General features: G+C 44.6%; 1 protein-coding gene across 3 annotated transcripts; it reads right to left on the bottom strand.

Annotated features, from left to right (window-relative positions):
- Positions 1-410: 410 nt before the first annotated feature.
- cramp1 (cramped chromatin regulator homolog 1) lies at positions 411-21,573 on the bottom strand. Of its 3 annotated transcripts, XM_036132223.1 has the most exons (21): positions 20,026-20,185; positions 19,248-19,624; positions 16,651-16,847; positions 16,409-16,562; positions 15,886-15,969; positions 14,993-15,041; positions 14,813-14,898; positions 14,389-14,512; positions 12,000-12,081; positions 11,360-11,894; positions 11,001-11,308; positions 9,575-9,752; positions 9,291-9,457; positions 9,124-9,198; positions 8,957-9,038; positions 8,683-8,799; positions 8,350-8,504; positions 6,500-6,686; positions 6,147-6,314; positions 3,483-3,628; positions 411-2,189 (listed from the first exon to the last, which is right to left on the bottom strand). In XM_036132223.1, exons 1-21 carry the CDS (start codon positions 20,073-20,075, stop codon positions 2,076-2,078), a joined length of 3,435 nt encoding a protein of 1,144 aa, XP_035988116.1. In that variant the 5' UTR covers positions 20,076-20,185; the 3' UTR covers positions 411-2,075. The 3 variants fall into 3 exon arrangements, with proteins under 3 accessions (XP_035988116.1, XP_035988115.1, XP_035988114.1); XM_036132222.1 differs by lacking the exon at positions 20,026-20,185 and adding an exon at positions 21,486-21,573 and having other exon boundaries at positions 11,001-11,894; XM_036132221.1 differs by having other exon boundaries at positions 11,001-11,894.
- Positions 21,574-22,062: the final 489 nt, after the last annotated feature.

Raw genomic sequence — 22,062 nt, 5'->3', positions numbered from 1 at the left:
CCCAGCCCTATTTGAACTCCAGCCAGTAAAACTCAAACATCGTTCAGTGTGCCAGAATCGAACCTGTGTGCAATTTGGAGGTGTGTGCTCTTCAATGAAGTTGAAAGCCCTTTGACACAGAAGCGCACACAGAGGATGTTGGTCATGAAACTATTCCTGGCTGTGGATGTTGTGGATCGCTTGCTGCAGCTGATTGGTCACTAGCGCAATGGACAATAGAGTTACAATAAATTACTTGCAGCACTGGAGGCTGTAGCTTTTATCCTGTGTGGGCCCATGTCTAAATAACATGAGCCCACAGAGGCCATATGTTACAGATGAGCTACCGCTGCTGCTATCAGGCTTCCCAAGCTGCACCCGGATATGCTGATACCAGCAAGTACACACAATTAACACAAGAAACGACAAAGTGGATGTTGCATCTATCTTTATACACTGAACAAAAACAGCTCTTACAAAACTTAAAACAGGTTTATCCTCTTAAGATGCCACCTTAATATTAAGTTAAACAGAGAGAGAAAAAAAAAAACACTTTAAGAAATGTTAATAAATAGTCCAAATATCAATTTTACATTATGTTACACAGGCGCTGAATATTGGAATTAGCATTTGTACAAATCCTTCAACAGAAAAAGACAAAACTTTCCAGGATAAAATACAAAACCTGCCACTCGTTCCTTATATATATATATATAGAGACTCTAGTGTCACAAAATGAAGCCGTTTGTCGATGTTTTATGCATCCCAGAGCTTCCACACTGTGACGTCAAAGCCACTGAGGCGCTAAAAGAAAAGCAACGTATTTAAATAACTTTTGCGGAATGGTGATTTTAAAAAGCTGTCCTGCAGTTTATGCTCTAATGTGTGATGATGCAGGAAAAAGTTCCCAAAGATGAACCCTGAATCTGAGTCTGGACCAACAGCAGGACGCGTGTTGCAAATCCCTGCAGGGGGGGGGCAGGAGGGACCTGGGATCTTAATGAGGGAGATGAAATGTGAGAAGGATGAGAGGCCAATCGGGCTGATGTTAGCTATAGTGTTTGTTAGTTAACAGTCAAAGGGGAATAAACCTCAAGGGAGGGAGTTTGAAATAATGACAAAACAAAAATTAAGACGAGGAGCTACTATGGCTTTAGTGTTTCATTCTTCTGACTGCTCACCTTTCTGCTTTTTAGGTCAAGGGTAAACCACTGTTTTTTTTTGTTTTATTATATGAAAAAAAAAACAGAAACGTGTGGGGGAAGAAAAAAAAAAAAAAAAAAAGCACCATTGAAGTAATCCGGGCCACAAGATGCACGCATTTGATTGAAGGGAAATAATCTTCATGATCCAGGTGCATCCATAACTGAAAACGTCCAACGTTCACATAAAATAAATAGGCAAGCAGATGAAAAGTTAATGAAATTTGTCTTTTCAACCTTATAGGAAAAAAGAAAAAAAAAAAACGGCTTTTTAGCAAATTCTCCCATTTGAACTAATACAATATTTGTGAATAACAAAGGACCGAGTGAGGAAAGCTAACTTGAGCTACAGAAACATCACTTCGGGACACGATGATGGATGCCGTCGCTGGTTTGTGCTACGCATTTACAACTTCATTGAAACATGTACCTCGTGGTATTCAGCCTCTGCAGCCATACGTTAGGGGAATAAAATAAAATAAAAATAAAATAAAAACCACACTGCAGGTCGGATCTGGCACATTTAGACGGATTTCCACATTTTAGGGCTCGGATGTCGGAGTAGAAAAACAGACGGAGACGAAGGGTGGAGTGGTGAAAATGGTTTGTTCAGACATGGCATAGTAATTTTTTTTTTCCTTGTACATGAGGTTGTGTTTTGTAAACACGTTTATTCGTCTAAAGTGTTTGATTTTAAAGGGTGTCTTTTTTTTTTTCTTAACCTTAAAGAACAGTTCAGGGAAACCGACGCTCAGGTTCCACTGTTATTATTGCACTTATACTCCAGGGCAGGGGATGGCTTGGGGGGGGGAGGTCGGACCTCCTCCGCGCTCCTCCAGAGCGTTAGGGGAAGCCACAGAGGAGTGATGTGCGTCCTCCGGATGGCTCTGTTCCTCATGGAGGAGGGATGGAGGGCTCGGTGACGGCCAGCTCCTGAGCCAGGTCGTTGAAGCGAGCGATGTAGTCCACGCTGCTCTCGCTCATCATGCAGGCAAGCTGGGAGTCCATCTGCAATCCCAACCAGGAAGAGGTTAAAAATAATGATGTTGGCCTAGAAAAAAATACATCTACAAGAGCATAAGGAGCGAGTGGCAATTTCCCTCGTTTGAAAGCGTACTCCGTGTTCTACTCTCGCAAAATAAGAGATCATACAAAATCCTTCTAGAAGGCGGGAGGCGTGTCACAGGGCTGGACGATAATTCAATAACGATATATATCGATCTATAGACGGATATCGATGATAAAAAAAAAAAGGGTCAATAAAAAGTTCAATAGAATAACAGTTTTCCTTCCTTTAGCATTCTAGCCATGTAGGTTAATAATACAATCGTTACATCCTCCCAACCAATCACACACGCAGACCCAGGAAGCTCCGCCCCCTTCAAAGAGTTCAGAGAACATGTGTTGTTGTTTTTTGTTTTATAAACTTGTATTTTTGGTAAAAAGATCATTGAATAAAGGGTTGAGTTTGAATTCAGTGTTTGTGTGTTCTGTATTTAAAAATGGGTCGTTAAGCAGCAGCATAAAACGTCCAGGGCTGCACTTAAAATATGTTTTAAATTTGTTGATAATTATCGATATGATTTCAATTTTATCGATGTGCTTTTTTTTTTCTCTCTATATATATCGTCCAGCCCTAGGGTGTCAGAGGAAGGTGGGGAGACAGTAGCGTCTGGCAGCATGACGCTGCCTCTTCTTCACTGCAGAGATGCTGTTTTGATGCTCTCCTTGTCTAGCCTGTTAGTTTAGGTGGAGGCCCTTGTCTGCAGTTGTTGCAGTATTAATTTTTTTTACATTTTCAGATGATGAACTGAACAGAGGTCTGAGATTTTCCAAGCGGGGGTATCGTTCTATAGCCTAAACCTGCTCTAAAACGCCTCCACAACTTTGTCCTTGAGCTGACTGCTGTGTTCCTTGATCGCCATGATGCCGTTTGTTCACTGATGTTCTCCAACACACCTCCGAGGCCTTCACAGGTCAGACGGATTTATAAAGAGGTTGAAACACAGGTTTTAAGAGACATCTTTAAAAGCCACTTATCGTTTTCCTTCCACTTTGCAAACATGCACCACCATGTCTTGACCTATCACATTAAAATACGTAACGAAGTGTGGTGCAAAGACAACATTGTTCTAAAACACGGGTTAAACCACAGGTGACGAGTCACACGTCACCTTCATTCACGTTGCTTTAAAATACTTCTGCTGGTTGTTGTCATCGTTGCCCACACGGAGATGACTGAGCATGTGCAAATGAGGAAATGAAATGAGGCACATTTTCTACAATAAAGGGATGATTTACCTCTGCCACGTCAGGAAGGCCACGGGACTGGAAGGAGTCATGGGAATTGCAGTCCAGGAGACTAGGGCCGAGCAAAGCTGTGCCGCTCGAGGGGCCGGAGGGGGTGAGGGTGGTCCGTCTGCTCTTATCAGGGGAAACCATACTGGCTGGAAGGGTAAAAAAAAAAAAAACACAAAAATAAAGCTGGGCGATCAGTGAACATGGAGGGCAGCAAATATGAGGAACGAAAAGAGGTTTCCCTTTTTATCTTTGGCAGCTGAGAGTCTAACCCTAACCCAGTTTTTCCATGATTCTGCGATCGTGGAAATTAACACAAAAATCAACAGATCCCTGCATTTTTTCGCACTAATGTAAAATTTTGAATTTGTTGCAAATTTTCTGCAAAAATTGTGAAAAAAAAACAACAACACTGGATTTAAGTGACTGTGTACTCCAACCAGCAGGTGTCAGTATTTCTTTCGTCTACTTCGCTGCTTCCTCAGCCTCACTTGATATCAGTTAAAGTCCGAGATCAAATATGGCGAGTAGCAAAAAGTCACATTTACCATCAAACATAAGCAAAAAGAACCGAGCAAAGCAGCATGCCTCTGTTCTCAACGAGAGTGGTGAAAAATTATTTTGCACGCCTTGCAATAAGGTACTTGACCACCGAAGGAAGTCGACAATTGACCACCATTTCCAAGGAATTAAACATCAACATGCCAAACAACACAAGAAAAGGGGACAATAGAGGCAAACTGCAGCTAGGGCTGGAAGATAATTAAATAACAATAAACACATATCGATGATAGAAAAAAAAAGTTCAATAGAACAGTTTTCCTCCCTTTTGCATTCTAGCATATGATGTAGGTTAATATTACCGTCGTTACATCCTCCCAACCAATCACAAACACAGACCCAGGAACGCTCTGTCAATAAGCTCCGCCCCCTTCAAAGAGCTCAGAGAGCACGCTTTCTTTTTCATTTTTTAAATACTTGTAGTTTAGGTAAAAAGTTGGTCGATGCGCTTTTTTTTTCTATATTGTCCAGCCCTAACTACAGTAAACTGAAGCAGCTGAACGAAACCAGGGAAGAAAATATTTCATTTATCTCGGCTAATCATTACCTGTGACTGCACGTTACAGCTATGTGAGGATCAATAATTTTAGCACCAAATGAAATGAAATCCACGGACACCTGGCATGTCCTGGCATGTTGTCGCATTTTAAATTAGTCATTGTGAAATGAGCACTTTTCTAAACACAATGGGCTATATCAGTGTCTGCTGTTGTTGAGCTATTTAAGTTCTTAAAGAATAAAAATACGCGTCCTAACATCTCCAGGATTAAAGGACTGATGTCTCAGCAGGATCTGGAAAAACTAATCCATGCGTTTATATTTAGTAGAATTGATTACTGCAATGGTGTTTTCACAGGTCTGCCTAAAAAGTGGATCAGACAGCTGCAGCTGATCCAGAACGCTGCTGCCCGCGTCCTCACTAAGACTAAGAAAGTAGAGAACATCACCCCAGTTCTAAAGTCCTTACACTGGCTCCCTGTATCTCAGAGAATAGACTTTAAAATACTTCTGTTAGTCTATAAATCCCTAAATGGCTTAGCACCTAAATACATCACAGACTTGCTATTGGTGTATCAACCAAAACTAAACAAGGAGAAGCAGCATTTAGTTCCTATGCTCCGCTTATGTGGAACAAACTTCCAGGAAACTGTAAAAGTGCTGAAAGCCTTTTACTTTAAATCAAGATTAAAAACACATTTGTTTAGGATTGCCTTCAACTGTTGTAGCTAAACTGTTTTTACTGAAACATAATTAGTTCAACTTTGTAGTCCACCTGTTTTTAGTGTTTGCTTTTAGTTTCTATTTTCCCATGTTTTATTTTGTTTCCACATTTTATTCCAACTTGCTTTTATTCTGTTTTATTTGCCTATATTTTAATCATGTAAAGCACTTTGCATTGTCTCTGTACTGAAATGTGCTATACAAATAAATGTGCCTTGCCTATCTGCCTGCTTTTTTCTCTCATTTGTTTTCTTCTAAATTTAGATTTTACAGAAAAAAAAAAAAAAGATCACAATTCCTTACAAATATTTCAATAGTAGCACAAAATCATTGACTTTGCAACAAAAAAAAAAAATTACACAAAAAAATGATGAAATCCTGGAGTGACTGATTAGCGTGCAAATACCTGAAAGCACAGAGCTGTTTTAAAATGATACCTTAACAGGTGTATTTTCCTAATAACAGCGTGTCAGGTTTTAAAGTCACTTTGATCAATTTCTAATCTGCTGAAAACAGCACCAGCTTTTTGACGAAGCGAGAAAACACTGCAAAAACAGAACTAAAATTAAGTGAAATTTTCTTGAAATGAGTGTATTTTTCCTTGATTAGAGCAGGTAAATAAGACTACTTACCAATGGAATAAGATTTTTGCACTTAAAATAGGAACAATTCATCTCTATCGTCTTATTTCAAGTGCAGGGTGTCTAATTATGTTATTTTAGAGATGAATTGTTCCTGTTTTAAGTGCAAAAATCTCATTCTATTGGCAAATAGTCTTATCTACCTGCTCAAATCAAGGATTTCAAGACATTTTTACTTATTTTTAGTTCCCTTTTTGCAGTGAAGAAGGGTTTGCCTGACTAGTTCAGCTAAAAGCAGACTTACAGAGGAGGCATCCCAGCGTGGAGTCAAAGGAGTCGCTGGGGTACCACTGAGGGTCGTGGCTGGGAGAGGGGATCCAGCCCCTGGACGGGCTGACGGAGGGAGAGGAGGCCAGCAGCTTGGAGGGGTCACCGTTACCCAGCTTGGCTGCAGAGAGAGCGGCCTCCTCATCTGCACGAAAACACGTCAACAGGTTAGGAAAGCAATCTCAGAATTTCAGGTTGAAAAGTGTTGAGGGTGAATGATTAACTGATCAAAGCCCCTTTAAATACTGCAGGTAAATCTCTCTGATTGGAGGAAACACAAAGGAGTTACGAGTGGTTGTCTCCTAAACTGGAGCTCTGGATAATACGTACTGTAGTTGGTTGAGTTAATGGCGAGTTCAATTATGGAGTCGCTGATGTGCGTTTGAGGTTCCCCGGGGGTGAGGGCCTCCTCAGGGGGGCCCGGCAGAGAGATGTCCAGGAGCGAGGCCACGCTGGGTGGGGAGAGGAGGGAGTCCCCGCTGCCTGTCGCTCCAGGAGATGGAGGAGGCAGCCCGTTCTGTGGAAACAATAGGCCCATTATTCAGCCGAGGGTTTGGAGCAGGTATTTCGCAACAAAATCCTTTTATTCTCAAGGTGTAAAAGGGGGGACAGCGTGCAACAACGCAACTAATCTCAAACTAGATGCAGTCAGGACTGCTACATATTTTCCGTATAAAAAGCCCTGTGCCTTTCTAAAACTCCAATTTACCCGTCAATTTATCCTCATTTTCAAAAGACAGATCCACACGGTTTGAGATGTGACATGTAGAGTATTCAGACGGGATGGACTGAGGGATGAACACATCCTCCTACGCATCTTTCACATCAGATTTTCTGACTTTTCCAAACTCATTTTACAGAGGAGGAAGCCACAAGGAGGGAAGGAAGGAAACAATGAAGTACGGAATGAATGAATGTAGGGCAAAAAAAGCATGGACAGAAAGAAGGAAGGAAGGGATGTAGGGCATACAGGAAGGAAGGAAGGAAGGGCATAAAAAGGACAGAAGGAAACAAGGGATGTAGGGTACAAAAAAGGAAAGGAAAGGAAGGAAGGAAGGAAGGGAGACAGAAAGAAAGAAAGAAAGAAAGAAAGAAAGAAAGAAAGAAAGAAAGAAAGAAAGAAAGAAAGAACGTAGAGTACAAAAAGAAAGGACAGAAGGAAGGGATGTAGGGCATCAAAAAGATGAACAGACGGACAGACAAAAGGAAGAAATGCAGGGTACAAAAATGGAAAGAAAGGAAGGAAGGAATGTAGGGTAAAGAAAGGAAGGAAGGGAAGAATGTAAGGTAAAGAAAGGAAGGAAGGGAGGAATGTAAGGTAAAGAAAGGAAGGAAGGGAGGAATGTAAGGTAAAAGAAAAGGAAGAAGGAAGTGAGGAAGAATTAAGTCAGAATGAAGGAAGGAATGGAAGTAAGACGGAAGCCTTCCTCCGCCTTCCTTCCTGAAGGACCTTCGGCCTTCCTGTCCTTTCCGAAGGCCGAGGAACCAATGTAAGGTAAGGAAATGTAAGGTAACGTCCGTAGTCCGTCCGTCCGTCGTAGTCGTAAGTCCGTAAGTAAGGAAGGCCGGACGGAGAGGCGGAGGCCGGCGGGGAGGAAGGAAGGAAGGAAGGAATAAAAAGGACGGAAGGAAAGAAGGGACGTAGGGCTCAAAAGAAAGGACTGACAAAAGGAAGAAAGGAAGGGATGTAGGGTACAAAAAAAAGGAAAGAAAGGAAGGGATGTAGGGTACAAAAAAAGGAAAGAAAGGAAGGAAGGGATGTAGGGTACAAAAAAGGAAAGAAAGGAAGGAATGTAAGGTACAAAAAGGAAGGAAGGCCCCAAAAGACAGGATGATAAAAGGATGGGAGGAAAGAATATTTGCATCTTTTACATGAAAACCAACATAAAAAGTGCTTTGATTGGAACAACTTCTTTTTTAGAAATGTAGATATTTATCATCATTTAGACAACATGACTGTATCTAAAGTATTAATGAACAAATATTCTTCCTATGTAGATGCAGAAATGACTTACATTTCCATAATTCTAAGACAGTGAAGGAACCCTTAAAAGTACGTATCAAAATCAAGAGCAGAGCAGCAACATTAGCCTAAAAACACCTGGAAACCTGTCTGCACATGTAAGACGGGCAGGATTGCATCAGGCCTTAATGAGCTGCGTGGATGTGTTGCTCCTCACCTCTGGGACACTTTGCTGGAGGAGCTGCGAGTCGGGCGCTCCATCGGCGACGGGCGCTGCTGTGAGGAGAGCCGCGTTCACCGCAGGGGCCTCCACCTCCCGGCGGGGGCTGGCGGGGATGATGCCGGCAGACTTTGCTGCCAGGTCGATGGCGCCTGGACAGGTATCGACAAGTCAGAGCCACAAAACGCATCTGAACATCACGGCGACTAAAGCACATTATTGGGAACTGGGATCGGTGGGTCAAGATTAGACAACGCAATAAAAAAAAAAAAAAAAAAAGGAAGTTGAAAATCATTTAAAAAAAATGCTTTGTTGAACGAAAGTTCATACTGGAGAGCTGGCTGGGTGCTGCGGAGCCCGGCGGCGGCGCAGGAGGCGAGGTTTTGGTCACCGGAGGGCGGGAGGACGGAGCCAGGCGAGTGTTGATTGGCCGGAAGGATCCAGTTCCTGGGGAAGGAAGCAGGAAGTGAGAGAGCAAGCAGTCAGAGTTGTTGTTGAAAAAGAGGAAATCGAGTCCATTTATTTAACCGTGACATAAAACCACGAGCAGTTCACACCGTCGGCTTTTAAAACATAATCGGAGAAAGAAATAAATAAAAAGTACCTGTGGCCGAGGAGTTGGAGAGGATGGAGAAGGAGCAGACGTGTTGAGGAGTGTCTCCTGTTGTCCTGGGCAGGAGTGTTCGCTGGGAAGGAGAAAAGTGCACGCTGACAGTGAATAAAGCTTTTAAACGACTACCGGCGCTTATTTTCACGGTTCTGTCCAGATACCTGAACTACGAGAGGTTTCCGAAACTGCCTGTTGCGAGGTTTTCTCTGTCTGGAGAGGAACAGGTCCGACTGCATCTGAGGGAGAGGAGCACACAGGCTAGTTCCTGGCCGCGGGGTTTTTTATTTTTATTTTAGACAGACACAACGCGGCATCGAGGCGCCCTTACGCTGATGGAGTCCAGCTGCTGCCTGAACGCCAGCTGAGCCTCCTTGTTGGGGGAGAACATCCTGTTGTGCCGCGAGCTGTTGGGCGGCAGCGTGGTGGGCACGGCGAACACGCTGCCTTCAGGGTCGCCGGCCGACCCCAGCAGAGACCGGGGCAGGTTGCGCCCTCCTGAGGGGGGGGGAGAGGAGGAACAGAGTGAGTAAAAACTACACACCTGAGCTCAGCAGGTACCAACCACAGCAGGTTTTAGGTCAGCCACAGAGGTCCCACAAAAGTCCCACATACCAGAGGCAGCGGCGTTGGGCGGGAGCGTCCTGCCCCCGCGGACAGAGGCCTGCTGCCGGCCCAGGCTGGGGCTGCGGACGCCTGAGATGGGGCTCTTCCCTGGAGGCGTCAGGGCTTGGTTCTGCTCCTCCTGGCTGGTCTTAAGAGGCGACGTGGCTGTGGAGCACACGTCTGAGGCCTGCGGGGAACAGAACGCACACCACCCAGTCGTTAGCATTTAGCCGCAGTCTGACTGCTACCAACCAGCGCCTGCTCCTTTTGCTGTTGATCAGACGCTCACGTCTGTCTAGGATTAGACCGGACTCACGCAGATCGACGCAAACGTGAACCATAAATCCTCCCTGAACTAAACTAACGCATTTTTCGGACCATACGGCGCATTAAATATTCTTCCCAAGTGTGTAATATCACTCCTTCACATACACAGCTCTCTATCTCTAACAGGAGGACAGAGTAGCTGGACTACACTGCCCTGTTTCTAACATAAGGCCAAAATAAACTTAACTTTTATATTGAACTAACTTACTAGGTTTATTGTTGCTAGTGCGTACTCTGGGCTGCCTAAAGGCTCCCACAGACTCAGCGTACTGTGCGCATACTGTGAGCTTAGTGGACTCTGTGCTGATGTTTTACCTTCATAGTCCAGCGTACTGTTGCCTACATTTCTTGCCTACAATTCCCACACTTTCTGCCAGTGGGAGGAAGCAGCAGAATGGATGGTAAAATGTGTGATTAGCTAGCTGACGTGAATGCACTTCTAGTTTCTACAGAGCGGCTTCATAGCTTACCAAAGTCATTCTTACACATTTTAACAGATTTTTGAGCGCACTGTACCACATAAAATAGGTCAGTAAGCACAACGGTAATTATATATATATAAGGTGCACCGGATTAAAAGGCATGCCTTTAATTTATGAGAAAATTAAAGGATTTTAAGTGCGCCTTATACTCCTGTGGAGGATTATTGCAGAAGATTGGCCTAAACGCAACTATGAAACCCTTTGTCTTCACCCTCTGGCTCATTTGACCTGCTCTAAGCTAAAGCTACATTATCTGTAATGTTATACACAAGCAGGAAGATTTAAGTGCAAAGCTGCAACAAAATGAAGGAGCGGTTCTCTACCAGTCACAATTTGGACACCCGTTGGTCACTCAATGGCTGTTCCTTATTTTTATCACTTTCCACACTGTAGAAGCTTAATAAAGACACCAAAACTGCTCAGCATTATGGAGTCAACTAAAAACTGTGGAATAACTCTAAACATCTTTTATATTTCCTCTGCTCTGATGACTGATGTTCTCTCTGTGAGCTTCCTGGCGTCCAGTCTGGGAGGACTTTCCAGACGCCGTAACAGAAACAAAGACGTCGCTGAACGAGCTGCTGCTGTCCCGGCGTCTGGCTGCCGGCGTACGGCTGAATCCTCACCAGAGGTTTAGGGTTGATCTCGGTGGAGACCAGCTTCAGCAGGCAGCGCAGCACTCGGTTAGTCCTGTGGGGCTTGTGAGGCTCCGAAGCTCGTCCGTCCTCCTGGCCGCTGGCGGCGAGCGCGGCCGGCTGCCACTCGTACTCCAGCTGCAGCTTGCCCGGCTTCCCCAACATCAGGTAGAGCTCGGCCAGGGTGACGTTCTCCGCGTCGCGGGCGCTCCACCCCTCCTCTCTGATCTGCTCCACGGTCCGTTCTTTGGCCGGTGTGGCAGAGCCCTGCGACGGGCTCTCCTCCGAGCCGCTCGCCGCCGCCGGCCTCGCCGAAGGAGTCTGGCTCAGCTCTGAGGAAGAGCTCGCCATGGTCTGCTCCTCTTTGCACTGCTCGGACGGGAGGTCTGCGCCGCCGTTGGCCTCCGTGCCGGGACACGTCCTGCCGGCCTCCGCGGACCCCGGCCCACTCCCCTCTTCTGTTTGCGGGGTCTGAGAGGAAGGAGCGACGGGCTGAGCTTTCTTCTCCTCCACCTTTCCACAACCGTCTGGTGAGGGTTCGGCGTTAGAGGGCTCGCTCCGGCGGCCGTCGGCCATAGAAGCGTTGGCGGCGGCGGCGGCGCCTCCCCGTCCGGATTTGCCGCCACCTCTGGGAGGCGGCGCGCTCTGGATGCCGAGGATCTGGACCGCCGGCAGCTCCTTGGCACTGGGCCGGCTCTTGCCGCTCTCCAACCAGTGGACGGTGCAGGAGGCCTTGGAGTGGACCACCCGAGCCACGCCGGGCAGCGTGGTCAGGGTGCTGTTCTCGGCCGGGAAAAGAGTGAGCTCCTGCCGCTGGGCCTTGCCGGGGGAGTCGGGGCCGGACCGGCTGCCCTCCAGGGCCTCCCTCTCCATGAGGCTCTTCAGCTGGAGCGCCGGCGTTAAGGACAACCAGCAGCTCCGCTTCAAACGCACCGCAGATTACCGAGAGAACAGGTTTTTGTCTAAAAAGGAGATGTTTTAAAAGGATACAATTCGCTGATCTTGGTACGCCCACTTCTGTTTCAGATACTCGATGAGGCAGGAGACTTTCCTGTGGAGCTCCACCACCATCCTGTGTGGGAAAAAAAGATGAAAACAAACACAAAGGTTGTCTCAAGACCTGCTGATGTACCAGCTGCTGTATTACAGGACGCCTCTCCTCTATAACAATACTACGCTCTACACATATTAGACAGATTAACACACCCTGCAGACACAGTTAAGCCCAAAGATCAGTAATCTCTGGTAGATTTAGATTTCAAATCAGCTTCTTTCTGAAACGGAGGTCTGTTTACTATCCCAGCTGTCAAGCACGGTGGTGGTAGCGTCATGCTTAGGGCTGTTTTTTCGTGCCGGTGTATGTACCAGATCTGCTCGGGCGCTTTCCCCGATGACGTCACAATATGACAACGCCAGTCAAACAAACTACATCGTGCCCGCGGTGTCCATTTGTTACAAATAAATTTTATTTTGTTAATTTACGGTTATTTTCCAGTAACTTAATCGAGGCATGAAAACTTTTAGCATCGTTTTGGAATGCTTCTGTGGTAGTCTGACAATTTAATCGGTAATTTTGCAGGATCAAAGTTACGTCTTAAGAGATATTTCATTCCTCCAATTTTATGAAAAAGTTGTGAAGGGAAACTAAACCATAAACTCTCCATTTTTAATAAAAGTCTGCAGCCATTTTAATTTTATCACGGCATTCGTCGCTTCAAAATCAATAACGTTTGTTCCTCCTTTTTCTACTGATTTTACTATGTTGTTCTTTCTGATCACATGTTTTTTATTCCAGATGAAATTGTGATGAATTTGATTAATTTTTTTATTGTAGTATTTGGTATATTTAAGATATATGCTGGATATATTAATATGGCTATCCCTTCTGTTTTTGTTAACAATATTTTTCCAAAAATTGAAAATATTCCTGCGGAGCCAACTGTCAAATATTTGTTGATTTTTTTGTAAAATTGGTTGAATATTTATTCTGTCATTTTCAGTGTGGTCCTTGTTAATCATTATACCTAAATATTTTACCTCATTTTTATCAATTAAAGTCGGTTGATTATTTTGAATTGCTAATATTTCACATTTTTCCATGTTCATCTTTAACCCTGAAGCTTTATCAATTAAAGTCGGTTGATTATTTTGAATTGCTAATATTTCACATTTTTCCATGTTCATCTTTAACCCTGAAGCTTTTGATTAAAAAACGCTAAATTAACTAAATAAAATTGATTCGTTACAAATGCAGACCGCAGGCTCAATGTAGTTTGTTTGAGTGGTGTTGCCATAATGTGACGTCATCGGGAGGCACAGGGACCGTGGAGAATTTCTTCGTAAAAACTGTCCGTTTACAAAACGCAACCCCGCTCTTGAAGAAAACCTACAATCCCGCTATAATTACATTAGTAAGTTGTCCGGACCAATCAGAATGTTTTGCGTAATTGTGCAAACGTTAAACCAATCATGTATACTGACGTCATGGGGAAACGCAGGCCCCTGAGCAGATCTGGTACCTACACCGGTACCACTGGTGCACCATACAGAATGACGATTAGGACTACCTTTGAATTCTTCAGCTCTACCTGAACTGATCCGCAAGAGGGTAAAACAGGGGATAAAGCAGTCTGATCTTCAGCTTCTGGAATGGACCCGACTTTAACGCCATCTTAAATCTAATGGCCACATTGGTCAGTTTACTGTCAAATAAAGGCCACTGGTGCCTCAAAATGAAAATAAATCAAAATGTTGCATCAGGAAACTGTTTTAAATGGGTTCCTCCTGCCTTTCTAATAAGAAGAGATGTCAAAAATCAAGCCAGAAGTTTTGGATCTCTTGGTTTGTTATCTTGTTATTCAGCACGGTTTGATATTTTTTAAAGTTGACCCAGCACAGACCACGCAAAACCCAACATAAAGTCTCACTGTTGTGAAGTTTGTTTTTTTTTTCTTTTTAAATCACGGACATTTTTATTGTATAGCCGGTCCACTGATGAAAATAAAAAAAAAGCTGTTATAATAAATAATAAAAAGGTCACAAATATCAGGGCATGCAGGCGAACGATCAGTGTCCGTAAACTGGTAAATGGAGCTGAAGATTACTGTAAGCTCAGAAGCTGCAGCTGCAGACGGGGACCATCTTAAAAACTAGATGAAAATACTCTGAAGCAGGAAATCAAACCGCTTCCTTTCCAAAAAGAAAAAAAAAGAAAAAAAACTTGATGAACCATTGAACTTTGCTGCTGGAAAATTTAAAACATGAACGCTCAGTGAACTGCACGGCTCATAATCCACCATTTTTAAAATCACAAAACCGTGTCACCCAAACAGAAATGAAAGAGAAGACGGAGCTGAATGGAGCTTTTCACATCCCGTACCTGAGGCGGGGATTGTGGGCCAGGCTCTGAACGCGGGCCCAGGAGTGGTTGCTGCGCGGCTGGAGCTCCACGGCCATCTTCAGAGGGAGACGCACCGGCTTCTGGTCCTCTTCGTCGCTCACGCCTGCGGGACGGAGACCGTTGCGTCAGAGGTGAACAGAACTTTTCTGTCATACACACGGCCAACATGGCGGTGAATCGTCGGAGCAATCGCTCCCGTCTTCGCTCTGTCCGTCCTCGTTATCTATCCAGAGTTACCGTGGAAACATGGTTAGCGCGCTCACTGACCGATCCGCCGCCCCCGCAGATCCTGTGTCTCATCGTTTGGGTGTTTTGTCTCCTTAGAAACCAACATTAAGGGCCTACAAGTTGTGTTTTGCATACGGGGGAAACACATGTTTGCCGTTTACGTGCGGATGCTCACCGTCCGGGTCGCAGAGCTTTTTCAGCGCGCGACACATGGGGGCTTTGATCCGCAGGTTTCTCCCCTTGGAGCGCACCGTGGTGGCCCTAGACAAACACATATGGGTTTTTGTTTTAAAGTCAATCCGAGTCCTCGTTCAGACGTTCTCGTCACTCAAACCGAAGACGGGGGCCACCTTACCCCTGCTGGATGAGTTCGTTCAGCTTCGCCACGTTCTTCTCGTCCATCACTGTCGGAGGTGAGAGACAAAAACAGAGAGCTGGTGATGCGGTCGTCCCGCAGGTGAAGCATTCCCCCCCGTGACAGATTTAATCACGTCCCTCGTGTCCCGGACAAAGAAGACTAACAAACACGGTTTCCCTGAGACGGGACGTATGCCCCGTGAAGTTTTCCATCGTGTTGGAAAAACAAACTTGATTTTACTGGGGCTTTATGTGATGGACCAAAACAACGCAGCGTAAAACGTAGTTTTATGTGATCAGCCAATGAGACGGAGCTCTTCCCCCGTCGAGCACCGAAGTCTAGAGCTTTCTACACCTTAGCTTAAGTTCTTTGGACAGAAACCCAAAACCCGTCTTTTCAAACTCACTTTTATGCAGTAACCCTGTTTGTTCTATGTTGGTTTGTTACAGGTATTCATTTCTTATTTCACTGCGATTCTCTTTGTGGTTTTTATCTTGAAAATCATTGTAGAAAATAAACCTATTTACCATTTGTAAAAAAAAAAAAAAAATAATAATAATTCAATCTGATAAATGTTCCCTAACCTTCTTTGTAAAAGGTACTAAAGCTGGGTCAGACTGAATGGAAAGCATCTGTGAACATCAGTTTTCCAGTCAGCAGCAGATTTCATTTAGGGGTCTCTGGGGGGTAAACATGCCGCACTTTTCAGATTTTACGCCGTCCTTTTTCTTCCACCTCACAATTAGGTGCTACTTTGTGTTGGTCTGCCCCATGAAAGCCCAATAAAAAAAAATTGGCAGAAGTTTATTTCTGTCACAGAACGTGGAACAGCTGAGGGGTTGCAAATACTTTTGCCCGGCGCCGTCGCACACGGAGGCGCTCTCACTTACGTCCGCCGACTTTTTTGCGCAGCTCAGCGTAGCAGATGAGGCCGTACAGCTCTTGTGACGATTTTTTCAAAACACGGGAGTACACTGGAAAGAAAAAAAAGGGGGGCACAAGTCACATGTCTGGTGCAAAATAAGGACCGCGTGTGCGGCGCAAAGATAACACAACCAGCTAGCAGGCTATAAGTGAGGACATGGCTTCGGCCTTATCTAGAGAACTTTTTTTTTATCTTATGTATAAAATGGAGTCTTGCCAAACAGAACAAACACCATGCTGAACCTGTTTGTATTTAATTAATGTGTAAAAAGTCCCACTTTAAAAACATGCATGTTTCCTATTCCTAAACCTTTAGGACCACAAACTGAAAGAGGAAACTAGACCTCGCCCGTGGTCTAGTCATAGCTAAGTGACCAACAGCTTCCACAGACATGTCAGGTTAGATACGGAGATAAATGTCCTCCAGATCTGACAGACTCCCTTTCAGCTGCAGCTTGTTTGGAGGAAAATGAAGAGAGGGACGCTCACCGTTGGCAAAGTCGATGTGTTTGGAGATCTTGTGCCAGGTGCGGTAGTAGAAATGCCGGACCTGCTCCTTGTTCTTCACCATGTTGGCCGGCTTTCCTCTCTTTTTGTACTTCATCGCGATGTTGTTCTGGATTGCCTCGAAGTCCTTCCCGTGCTGAGGACGACGCCGGCGAAAAGGTACGTATAAAACAGGGGGGAGTCGCGTGTAGAATCTGCAAATCCATCTTGGCGTCGGGTCTCACCTCATAGAGCCCCTCGAAGAAGCTGTTTTTGTCCTCGGCGCTCCAGGACTCCCACTGCCGACGGGCTCTCTTCTGGTTTCCACCCTGCTCCTCTTTCTCAGCAGACCCCTGGCCCTTGGGGTTCTTGGCAACGCCAGCTGCCGAGCTCGCCACGGACTGCGCCACGGCCCCGTGGGACGAGGGACCATTTTCTGCCCCTGTTATCCACAGAAACGGAGAGATCGCTGCATTTGTATTAAAAGGTGAAAGAGCGGAGCCTCGTTTAAAGACGCCAGAAAGGCCGAGCTCCCCGAAAGCTTTCAAAGCACAAAGACAACTTTTGTTACATAGTAGGTGATTTGCAAGACGTTAAAATAAACGTCTTCGAAAGCGCAGGCTGTTATTACAGTGTGCGACGTGCGGAGCGTCACATCTCTGTGGTTGAGCTCTGGCGAGGAGGCAGGAAAAGCAATCAATCCCTTCAGCCAGGCCTGCGGCGAACCGATCCAAAACCAACCGCGTGGCGGGCTCCGCTGGCCAGAGTTACCCCAGCGCAACGCCAGGTGTCATAAAGCATGCACCATCTCAGTTCCTGTTGCAGAACCACCATGGTATGTAAACTGGCTTCCATGCAGAAATGGGAGTCCATTTACTTAGATGAATGAATTTGTGGAGAGCCAGCCGTGACCTAAAACAGATCTCCTCAAAAACAGATTATTAACTAATTAGAAAAAGTAGCTATTTTGGTCTAAATGTCAGATACGTGTAATTAAACAGCTACTTTTTCTAAGCCAACAATACATAGAGAAAAAGCATCAGTCAAACTTTCAATTCTTCCCACAGTAAACTTTTGATTCAGTTTAATCAAAAAGCCGACGCCTTTATAGATACTTTTAAAAAGAAAATATCCCAGCAGAGCCAAAATAGAGCTGTGTTGTTATTGTCTTTTTTCTGGACTATTTCCTACACGGCAGCATCTCAGTAACAGGGTCTAAAATGAACAGAAGCCGGATGTTTCTGCACCCATCTATCTCACTTTGACTCAGAGATGATGATTTTTTTTATCGGCACGGATCAATGAGCAAAGGTCTTGCTTTTATTTGGTATAACGGAGGAGGCCTGATAAACAGAAATTCTTAAGCTTGAAACCTGGCTGTCGTCAAACACAATCCTCCAGCTTTTGTTCAGCAGTCGGCTGAAGTGTTCAATGTTGTAATCGTAAAAGACTATACTAGTGGTAGGGGATCATATTTTATGTACCATGCAATCAACCACTACACTACAAGTTTGCCCAGGTGGCTCAGCTTTCATTGTCCTTATAGACGCGTCTGATTTAGATCTGAGTGAATGAGACGCTAAAACTCAGGGATGGTGGTGGGGACATTGAGACGATAGAAAACAGGGAGAGCAGTGTGCAAAATGTGGGTTCATTTAATTGACATTATATATATATATATATATAGCAATGTACTACTGTCCAGGTATTGCGTAGCCCCAGCATTACTTCATCTGTAAACGTTTTACTACTACTCCTGGCAGCAGTGTGGGGTCGGACTGATTAAATCATTCACCAAGCCATAAAAGTATCCACACGTCGCTTAAAATACCGTTTATTGCCGCTGCTTTTTGTTGACGTGCGGAAAAGCGAGATCCAACAACAATCGGCAACAATGCTGAAACACGGACCGCTGTGACAGGTTGAAGCGATGGATCTAAAACTAGATGTCCAAAATAATTATTTTCCTTTTTCAAAAAAAAAATAAAAAAAATCACAACTAGGGCACAAAAAAAAAAAAAAGTTTTTTCTACAGAGCTATATGTAACAACACCTGGCTTAAACACTCTGGTGTTACATGTGTGTAATTAGGCAGCAAACCCACCTCAGCTATACCTCATAGAGAATCCATTAAAGTGAACCCAAGAAGAAGGTGGGAGGCACCAGAACCAACAATGAGGCTTTGTTAACGCTTCAGCAGAACCACGGGCTGATGAACTTAAATTCATGCAAAACGGGTGGCGAGCAGGTACTGAATGCATATTACACAGACGTACTATTCAGTCACCAAAAACCGTGTAAATGAGAAGTCCTTCTTTATCGCTCTTATGCAATGTTTTCATTTCCAGATAAACAGAAGTTATCTTTTATTAGCTGTAAGCCATTTCGATCAAAATGAAAAGAAATAAACACTTGAATAGTGTTATGAATTGATATGAGTTTCCCATGCTAAAAATGTAATCACTGAAACACAGTAACCTTAATTATATTCTAATTTATTGAGCTGTACCTGTGACTCCTTCCATGTTCCAGTTCTATAAAAAAAAAAGAGGCGTGTGTCCTCATTGTCATTACGGTCAGTTTCAGAGAAACTGTGGCTGAAAATAGTCAGGGGACACCCTGATATAAATGTATGTTCCGGCCTTTCCTCCTGTTAATAGAATAATGTCGCAACTTCGGCTGGAGCTGCCACAAGTACATCACTGCGACCCCACTAAGGGCTAGAAATCATCAAAACACCGAGTTTTAGATATTAGACATAAACTATAAACACTGCTGCGAGGCTGAAAGTGACAGCTGACCACCTGCCCGTCCACTTTTCCCCTCTGATCGGCCACTGTACCTTTCGATTTCGCCCCGCCGTGTCCATTGATGGTGGATCCGATTGAATCCTTCCGTATCCGTTTGCTGGGAGGTCGGACGCTCGATCGCAGAAAATGATGCTGGTCGTGACACGGAGGGGCGGGTTCCGCGGAGCCGTGGGGCTGCTGGCTCGGACCCGCGCCGGTCCGGTTCGGCGGGGACGCGGGGAGCACCGGGGCCGGACCGGAGCTGGGACCCGTGGTTGATGGATTAAGAATTTCCACTCGCTCCTCTCCCTTTGTACTGCGCTCGTCGCTCCCCGGCTCTCCGCTCTCCTCCTCGTCGCAGCCTTCGGGCTTTCTGGACGGGTTCTGCCTCCCATCGACGGCGATCGCCTCCCTGGAGCCCAGCGTCATGCTGCCGGGGACACATTCGTGGAGGGAAATCGTCAGATTAGGAGCAAAACGTTGTACAAAATCAACTTCTAAAGACGACGGTCACTGTCTCTCAACATGGCCGCCGCTGTTTGTTTCAAATCCCCTCTTTCGGTCCCGTCAAAACAACGCACGAATTTAGCAATTAAAACAACCGAAACGCATCGACATCCACAGCCCAAACTATCCCCTACCCCCCGGCGGAGGCGTCGTGCGGGGAGCGGCTGGCCCCCCGAAAAAACGCGCACCGATATCGTAATAAATCCAACTAAAATTCAAACGCGAGCGCTTTTCGGTTTAGCGCCCTGCAGGAGCGATGACGAGCGAGCCCCTCTCGCTGCATTCGACCTCTAAATAAAGTGTTTGTTTCGGCGCCGTTTTTACCCATTCTCGAGCTCTTCGGAGGCGGAACACGTCTTCTTTCTCTTCACCATGAGTCCTGCCGCTTTGCCTGGCGATTGCCGATCAAATTGCGCATAATCAAGCCGAAAGCGGTCCCTCCGCTGCCTGCCCTCTCCCTTGCTCCTGCTCCGACTGAGCTGAACTCTGCGCAGTTCAACTGTTTTTCTATCAGCAACAACATTACTCAATGAGCTTCTTTTTTTCTTTTTTTTCTTTTTTGGTCGTGTGTGTGGAATAATAAATTAAAAAAACAACTTAAAACGTTTTTTTTTTTTGTAATAAAAAAAATAATTTAAAAAAACATGCCCCGTAGGAAGTTGGATAAACAGTTCGCCAAAGACCCACTCGGCCGAGCCCATTTAAAATAAAGTAGATAGTTACACAGATATGATTGCGATTAGACTTGAGAACACGTCACAATCGCCTGCAGAAATTAGATCAGCGTTAGGAATCATTTAATGCACAGATTTCAACTTCAATGCCTGAATTTACTGGTTAATATTTTTTTTCCACACACCCCCCGACATAGGTAATAAACCTCCTGAATTGACGCCAATCAGTCTTTGTGTGCACCAATGAGACACGAAAAGCTGGTATTGAACTGGAATGACAGCGTAATGATAACAATTAGATCTGTCCTGTGATTTGCAAGTAAACCTGCTGCAATCCTGCAACGTAACAATAACCAATTATTACAATAACCAAACGAGGGAGTACAAATTTGCAGTACAATTAGTGTAAACAATAAACATTAAAATTGAAAATAAAGAGGCAACACCACGCTTTTCCAAAACATTTAAAAGCCTTTATGCATCCCAGCTTAAAGCTCACTCTCTGACTGATCCGGTATAAAACACAACCCTGATAATTCCCAGAGTCGTGAAACAAGTTTTTAAATGATTTGATATGAACTTGGGGATGTGAGGTCTCCCTCTCCTCTATAATAACTGCAAAACAGGCAGAGTGGTGTGCCAATAATTTAGTGCTTCACGTCTGTAAAAGCTTTTTAAAGGTAGTCTCATGTCAGCAAAACTGTTACACAAAAAGAGAGAACATTATTCCAAAAAAGTTAAATCACTTTTCGCCCCTGACGTGTGACTATTCAATGAGCTTTATTATGGCCGTATTCTCTTATAATATCTGACAATATATTAATAAATACGTGAAACACGAGAAGAACTGTTTTGTAACCGCTAGCCAACAACAGCCTTTGTTCTTTAAATGTGAATTATAAATCATTTAGCAAAGAACCCCCAAGATGCTACCTAGGATAGCTGCTACGTAGCGTTTGGTTAGCATTTACGGTTTGGTTAGCTAACATTAACATTAAGTCGTTGAAACACATTTAAACGTCGCTAAACCTCCTAACTAAGAAATAGAGTTTAATTTATAGCCCAGTCCTATCAGCATTATAATAATATATAGCAAAATTGAAGTATTACCTGAAGTTCAAGCTTCGCAATGGTATTCCTGACCGACAGGAAGGCTAGCATTGCTAACCGTCTGCAACCTCTTACCGATGACAGCTCCTTAGGAGGCGCGTAGTCCCGCCTACTACAACTCAAAACAAAGACTCTGATTGGCCCACAACGCGCAAGGGCGGTAGTTTGAATGTTGACTGACAGCAATATCCGCCAATCGTTATTGACAAAAGACCACACAAAGAACCAATTGTGTTTTCTCTTCCTGCCATGCCCCGTAAATTGTCCAATCAGAAATCTTGAAAATCAAAACCAGTTAATTTGCTTATGATTGCAATTGTTTTGCGTCGTAACATTTTATCGGACAAACTGTGCGCTGTATGACGGATGTTTGACGACCAAAAATTAAACGGATGGAATTTAGAGGATGTGTTCGAATTTGGCTCAGGTGTATCCCGAAAAACAGACATGGAACAGTAGATTCTCCATGAGTGTACGTCAATGTCGCCGCCATATTGTGAGTGCCATATCCGAGTAAAAGCAAAATGCAGGCAAGTCAGTTCAGTTCCAGGGTCTTTAGGAAAAGCTATGTTACTCT

Source organism: Fundulus heteroclitus, unplaced genomic scaffold (genome assembly GCF_011125445.2).
Source record: "Fundulus heteroclitus isolate FHET01 unplaced genomic scaffold, MU-UCD_Fhet_4.1 scaffold_48, whole genome shotgun sequence".
Classification (NCBI taxonomy): domain Eukaryota; kingdom Metazoa; phylum Chordata; class Actinopteri; order Cyprinodontiformes; family Fundulidae; genus Fundulus; species Fundulus heteroclitus.
This window is presented reverse-complemented; position numbering and strand designations above follow the sequence as displayed.

What these genes read in the sequence shown, in the direction of transcription:
- cramp1 (XM_036132221.1), bottom strand. Translation starts at nt 20,075, where the DNA reads ATGGTGAAGAGAAAGAAGACGTGTTCCGCCTCCGAAGAGCTCGAGAAT. An exon ending in CATTAACTCAACCAACTACA is followed by an intron (nt 6,315 to 6,499) that starts GTACGTATTATC and finishes GTTTTCGTGCAG; the next exon opens with ATGAGGAGGCCGCTCTCTCT. An exon ending in GCCTTCCTGACGTGGCAGAG is followed by an intron (nt 2,190 to 3,482) that starts GTAAATCATCCC and finishes TTGGGATTGCAG; the next exon opens with ATGGACTCCCAGCTTGCCTG.